Raw genomic sequence first — 7,136 nt, 5'->3', positions numbered from 1 at the left:
CTTTACTGTAAAAAAAACCCCATCAATCGTGAACAGTAAGGTGCACCTTATAATACAATTATAAATCTAAAACACAATACCTCACCAAAGAATAATAAATAAAGCTGCATTAGCTTGCTAAATTTCAGTATGCATGACTATATCAGAAAATTACAGCTTATTCTAACCTTTCCAGGAAACATTAGGTACTGTTTTCTTATTTGGATCTTGGTCTTCTAAAGGTGTCCTGTCTACTTGAATACCCGAGTCCTCCCTGCTCAAGGGCTGAGTGTCTTCTTCCTCTTCACTTTCTCCAGACCAATCCTATTAAGTGCAACAAACCCCAGAACATTTCAGTACAACATGGCAGACAGATTTATACCCAGCTCCTATTCAAGTCAAACACAAACTATTCTCTTCTGTCTTCCACTATAAAGTAAATTCAGGACACTAAGACTAACATAACTCTCTCGCAGGTTATCCTGATTTAGGTTATGCATAACATAAATAACCAGGCAAATGAGAGATGTGGAAAAGCTCACAGAACTGCAGAAATTTCTGATGAGGTGGAAGCAGAGGTCAGCAGAAGCAGCCAGTTTAACTGCAGGATTAAGTCAAAACATTGTGAAAAACAGAAGTATTTTCATTACTGTTATTCTGCTTGGGTCTGTGTGTATTTCATGGCATTAAGCAATGTATTGGGGAATCCTACAAGAATCAACATGCAGAGCATACAAACTAGGACAACTCAACGAGATATCTAACATACTTCAAATGAGTTTATATAGTTTGGGTTTTTTACCTTAAGAAATTACTTACCGGTGTATCTGCACCTGGACCAAAGTAAATTTCTTCTCCTTCCATGAGATACTTTCCCCAATCAAATTCTTCTTCCTTTTCTATGAGAAGTACAAACATAAAAATAGTAAATATCTCACAACTCTGAATTACTTTTCCTCTAAGAACACCTCCAAAGTTAAAATTACCTTAATACCCTACACCTAAAATAGAAGGCATTCCCTTCCACTTGAGGTTACACCACTGTTCCTTGAACAAGGCTATGCGCTTCCAACAAAACATGTAAATTTTGACACATCCACCATGTATATCCCCTTATTGATTCTCAATTTTATTGCTTAAACACTCCAAATATGCAACACCATGTGCCATTGGCACATTTATCTGTATTATGTTACACTACTCGACACTTCAATCCTGGAAAAACATGCAAGAATGCAACACATCACTTATTGTGACTATTCCCATTTAGCTCAATGGAAACATTCTAAATGTACGATTTACATATGCACATGGATCCTGGACTGTAAACAACATAAACCAAGGACTCTCTTACTCTCCAAAAAAAGACACCACATACCCATGATGTGATGTGCAATGTACTTCAAAAGTAACAATCACACTTACAACATATTATATCTTAAACATGAAGCTTACTCAACTGTAATTAGTGTTGTTTGAGATAACCTCTTCATATTCACATTCCTGGAATGGGCTGAAAGTGCATTCAAAACACCGCCGAGGGAATGTGCAGAGATCATTCAAAAAGGAATCTTAAGATGCAAGATTTTCTTTAGGTTAGTCTGAAATACTCTTTCAGTCTACGATACAACACTGTTAACAAATGGGGGATGGTATCCACTCAAACTTAAGCGCAAGCCTCATTTTCAGGCACTGAGTGAAAAAGCCCTACTTTAGAAAGCACGCAGCTGGGATCTCCCTCTGGAAACCTTCAAATGTATCCCCCTTTCCTTGATTATATGGGGAACATAGGAATTTATGTCACCAAAGCTGTTTCAGCAGATCTATTATTGAGGTGCAAGACAGAGACTCAGGATAGAAACCCACTGTCTGTCTTTGCGCATGTAAGCACTGTTGAACAGGTGGAGAACCTTTGTTGATAGCGGTACAAGTCAAAGAGAGTTCCCAAGGTACTTTGATGGCTGGAAAACTTAACCAGGTGATGTAACATAAACGGGGGTAGGAAGGATTTGCAAGCCATTTTAAATGCATAAATTATAAAGACGACAACCAATAAAGCAATGTGAAGTGAAGGAGATCATAAAATGGAGAGCAAAAATGTCCTTCTTAACAGATTGTATCTTTCATTAGCAGTATAAACATCTTGTAAACTTACCCACTTCTTTGACTCTTGGTTTTTCCACATAGGTGGTGTTGGATGGAGAATCAGATAAACACAATAGAAGAGATAGTATAGCATAGTGTGTCTCTGTCTTTAGGACATAGTGAAAAAAAAAAAAGCAAGTCTGTAAGTGGACTAAAGGATTTTAGGAACAAACCTAGGCTATTATCTGCATGAATACTACCCATCAGTTCCCATTCCCCAGTCCTGAATTACAAAAATAACATCTGCCACATAATTTTTCTGCCTACTAATTAGCCAATTAGTATATAAATACCTCAAAAGTAGTCATAACATTAGCTACCTCTAACTGAGCTGATAATCAGAGAATATGGAAAAGATGCAAGTACTATGAAAGTCACAGGACAAGGGATATTGGACAGCTACATTAACCTGGATGAGCTGGAACAACACAGGCAATGGGCCTGCAGGGAACCAAGTCTCAGGTTCCCCTGTTCATATGGCCGATTATTTAAAACAGAGGCTAAAGTGAAGTTAGCTAAAATAACTACATTTTAATATTATGTTCATATTATCTTCTTGCATCTGAAAATCTACACAAATCATTAAGGACAAATCTTAAATTCCAGTATTGCACTAATGCAGTTGTGGAACAGGCCTTCAGTCAGGTTACAATATTGTGCCAACATGGTAAGGTCCAGAGATTTGTATTATGCTATTCCTCTTGAATCATAAGCTTAAATTTCCCAGCAGAGGGAACTTTCAGGTTTTGAAGATCAAATTCATTATTTACTACACTGCTACAGTGGAAAACTTCTGAGACACCTTTTGCCATATTCATCCACTCCATATCCTAAACTGATTTGACAGGAAGTGTATCAATGGTTAAACACCTCCATAGTCTCAATAAGGCAGGACAGGAGCACTCTAACCGGGAACATTACAACCAAAACATCCAGATGCATTACTTAAGGTTAAAAAAATTGGGCAAACAGTAAGAACTGCTCAGTTATTAGTTGTCTTAGAACACAGAGGAATCTAGATTCACCTAGATTCCAGCTACAACATTTGCACAATGCTAACCCTAAAACATCTGCTCTGCAATGAGATCTTGTCCTTTAAAGTCATGAAACTGCGTATGTTGAAACCCTGAAAAGACAATAAATGCATTTGCATTTCTGGAAATCCACGACCTGAACAGCAACTGCAAAGTCCCTTGCTAAGTCACCTGAAATTTCCAACACAATGTTACAACTGAAGCCCCATTGTCCGCACAAATTCAAGAGGAATGGGCAAAAAAGAAGATGGCAATCGCAACGTACATACCTTTGTTTCTTCAAGACTTGGGAGTGGCAAGTTCAGAAATTTTTCTGTTAGTCTTTTCCAGCTTGCAGCTTTTCCAAGGTCAGAATGAATTATCAATTTCTCATGTATTCTAATAACAAAAATAGTATAAAAAATGCTTCAAAAAAAAAAAAAAAAAAGGAGAACCAATGCATTATTAGCATGCAGGTATAAAACTTACCCTTCTATTGTCCTCTCTACTTTATGACTGTTCACATCAAGAAAACGGTGAAATCTGTGTAAGAAATCTGCATTAGAATATGTTTAAAAGGAAGCTTAAGTAAGGAAGAAAATAAATCTGATTTACATACATGAAGACGTTACCTGTTTTAAAATGCACATTTAATGCAGCAACAGCATTAAGTGTCAACAAAAATTACTCTTGGTGTTTCTTAGCTCAAGAAGGATTAACTACCACTGACCTGAAAGACGGAAAAATTGAATGCAGGTTACATTTAACCAGCACTTTAAGCTGAATGGAAAATTACTACTGTATCAGCAAACTAAGCAATTAAAGTATGCCGTCTCCTAAGTCAAGTGGAGCAAGGAGATCAAGAACTGTGTTGTCAAAGGCATTGGTGTCAAAGGCACCAAAATTATCTGGGACTTGCATCACAGGCACAGACAAAACAAACACCCACATGGGAAGGCATCTAAACCCAAAAAAGCTCCTTTTTGTAAAGACTAAAGGAGAGTGCCTAGGAGAAAAGGGAGTTTAATCAAAAATAAAAACAGATATACCAACAATGGTATATGTACAGGGACAAAACAATAACTCGTGAAAGTTAAAAAGGACTTTGCAGAACAAATTAGGCTATGAATAAGTTCTTCAGATACAGACAGAAAAAGAACAGGGAGTAAGATGTGACAGCAGAGAGCACAAGGTCAAGACACTCTATACTTGGGCTATTAATGTATTTTTTCCAGCATCAACAATATAGAACACAAGGCTAAACCTCTTGTGACCACAAACAGAAATGAAAACTACTGGATCGGAGTAATGAGCAAAAGTTAAGCTATATAAACTGAAATTGCAAAGACAATATAAAGTCACCTCAATGTCAAAGTAATGAACTAGAAAATTAAACTGTAGGCAGATCTCAAGTATCACTGCAAGATGAAGATAGGCCAATATTAAAGAAAAAAAAAACTTTTTTAATTATAGACCCAGTCTGTAATTGGACAGTCTGATTTCAGCTGTGTATGTATTAGGATTTGGAATAAAAGCATGATAAAACATATCACTGACCAGGTAGCTGGCATTTAGGTTAAGAAAATACAGTTATGTCATTTATTATAGTACATTAGCTTACATAGGAAACCATTAATTAAAATGAAAAATGGTGGTAAGTATAAGAACTGGGAGATTTAGAACCTCATATTAGAAAGACAATAAAAAACCCAAACCAAGGATGTGCACCGAAAAGAAAAACTAACCTGCAGGGAAGTTACTAGTAAAAATTTTTTAGTCTATTACTTAAAGCTTTAATTAATGACCCTAACACACACACACAAAAAAATGTGTCAATTTTTTTAGGCAAGTTGTGAACATCATGATAAAAGAGGTAACTAGCAAGCTGCATGGAAATAAACAGATGGCTCTGACAACTACAGCACAGACACATCATCAAATTTAGTAATACAAACCACAAGTTTCACAAACTTGAAACTAAAGAGAGTTTCTGCTACAACTTAAGGTCTCACTGTTTGGAAATATGACACTAGACAATCTCAGGCTGATGTTGCAGGCACATTTCTTGAACAACAATTCTGGCATTAAAAACCCTTCCTCTTCCCAACCCTCCCTGTCAAAAGTTTGTTGTTGACTCTGCACCCTTTATTTTCCTGAAACGTTGTTTTCAAACATAAAAAGAAAAAAACAAAACCAAAAAACCAATTCCTCAATCTAAAAAAGAACCCAGCTACGCAAGCAACTGGGTGACCAAAACAGAGGGTGAGATTTGCATATTAAAATAGTTTTATTTGAGCCTATTAGTGGTTAAGATTCGCAGATGCAATGCAGTTACGCTACTGCTCCCCTAAAAACGGAGTTCATCACCTTGAAAAATGTAAGGCAGCATCGATTTTATTCGGATTAGGCACCTGCTGCCTCAATTTATACAAGCACAGAAGATTCCGAAGAGGCAGCAATTAGTGACAGCGTGGGTAATGAGAAATGCATCATGTAAAAGTTTCACAGATTTCACAGAATATTCTGCATTGGAAGGGACCCACATGGATCATCGAGTCCAACTCAAGTTGGCAGAAGACACTGAAACAATAACCGTGATAAGTGAAAAGAGTGTGTAAAACTTGAGTAAGGACACTTAAGGTGGCGGTGTAATTAAAGGGATACAGATAGTATATATTACAGGTTAATAAGGACCACGTTTCTGACAAGGTCAAATAAACACCAAACACATTCTCTTTTGCAGACTGATAACCTCTCACCATAAGCAGCACAGCATTCTTGGTGGGAAGTTTTCTCTCGATTCGGCAGAGTCCTCTTTACTTGCTCCATTATATATAACCATAGCTTACCTCCCTCCAACAATCAAAATTTTGGACGCCTACATGAAAACGCCGGAAGGCACTTTTTTACAGGGCAGGAGAAAACCCCTAAAACACCAAGATTTGTACGTGTCGGAGCATCAGCCACTGACCCCTGGATAGACATTCGCAGCCGCCCCCGGCGCTCCCCCAGACGCGGCGCACGGCGGGACACGGCCCCGTCCCCCCCCCCACCCACCGCGGGCACAGCGACCCTGCAGCGCTCCCGCTCACCTGAAGTTGGACCAGGCGAAATTGAGCGCCGCCTGGAAGCGCTCTCCGCCCAGCTCCTCCTCGGGCAGGCCGGTCACGCAGCGCACCAGGGCGCGGACGGCGCGGTCCTGCTCCTGCTCGAAGCGGCCACGGGGGCCGGGCGAGGCCGGCGGTGCGGCCATGGCCGCGATGGACGGGGGGGACACGGGGGGTGACGGGGGGACAGCAGGGCGGCACCTCCGGCTGGAGACAGGGACCCGCCGCCGCCTCCTCCTTCCTCTCGCGAGGCTTCCCTGTGCGGGGCATGCGCATGGCGGGCAGCGCCGTGAGGGGAGAGGCGGCGGGCGGTGCCCCCACACTTGGGGTCGGTGCTGGGAAGGGGCGTGTGAGGGACCCTGCTGCTGCGGCATCCCCCCGTCACGGGAATGCCGCTTGTCTTCCGAAGCGTCCCCATAAAGGCGGGGTCACTCGGCCTCAGTAATTAGCAATTACTGATAGATCACAGAATCAGTTAGATTGGAAAAGATCTCGGAAGTCATGGAGTCCAACCTATGACCGAACACCACCAAGGCACTAACTGCACGTCCAGTTTTTTCCTTAAACACCTGCAGGGATGGTGACTCCACCATGTAATGGGTAACCCATTACATTCTAACGTGAAGAAATTCCTCCTTATGTCCAACCTAAACCTCCCCTGGCACAACTTAAGTCTATTATGTTCAAGGGACGATTACCCATCCGAATAAGGGCTTGTGTGTTCCTTCCTGGCTGAATTCCTGCTTTGGCACAGCTGGATAAGCCACCATTAGTGTATATTCAGCACACGGGACCTGAGCATCCAGTCAGGAGTGCAGTGGGAAACCAGTTTGTCTCAGTTCCATGTCAAACCTTTGCTGAGCAGCTTGAAACACTTCTGTCCTTCCATTTG

General features: G+C 40.7%; 1 protein-coding gene across 1 annotated transcript in view; it reads right to left on the bottom strand.

Annotated features, from left to right (window-relative positions):
- Positions 1-6,520, bottom strand: part of LOC114059539 (gamma-tubulin complex component 5-like) — an 11,891-nt gene extending 5,371 nt beyond the window's left edge. The window contains 8 exon segments of the mRNA XM_027888099.1: positions 168-303; positions 799-878; positions 1,440-1,550; positions 2,135-2,231; positions 3,428-3,536; positions 3,627-3,680; positions 6,230-6,408; positions 6,410-6,520. Of these exon segments, the coding sequence (XP_027743900.1) occupies positions 168-303; positions 799-878; positions 1,440-1,550; positions 2,135-2,231; positions 3,428-3,536; positions 3,627-3,680; positions 6,230-6,408; positions 6,410-6,520 (877 nt within the window).
- Between the last annotated feature and the right edge of the window lie 616 nt (positions 6,521-7,136).

The sequence above is a fragment of the Empidonax traillii genome, unplaced genomic scaffold (assembly GCF_003031625.1).
Source record: "Empidonax traillii isolate 1590-97213 ecotype Southwest subspecies unplaced genomic scaffold, ASM303162v1 scaffold231:size1146757, whole genome shotgun sequence".
Taxonomy (NCBI): domain Eukaryota; kingdom Metazoa; phylum Chordata; class Aves; order Passeriformes; family Tyrannidae; genus Empidonax; species Empidonax traillii.
This window is presented reverse-complemented; position numbering and strand designations above follow the sequence as displayed.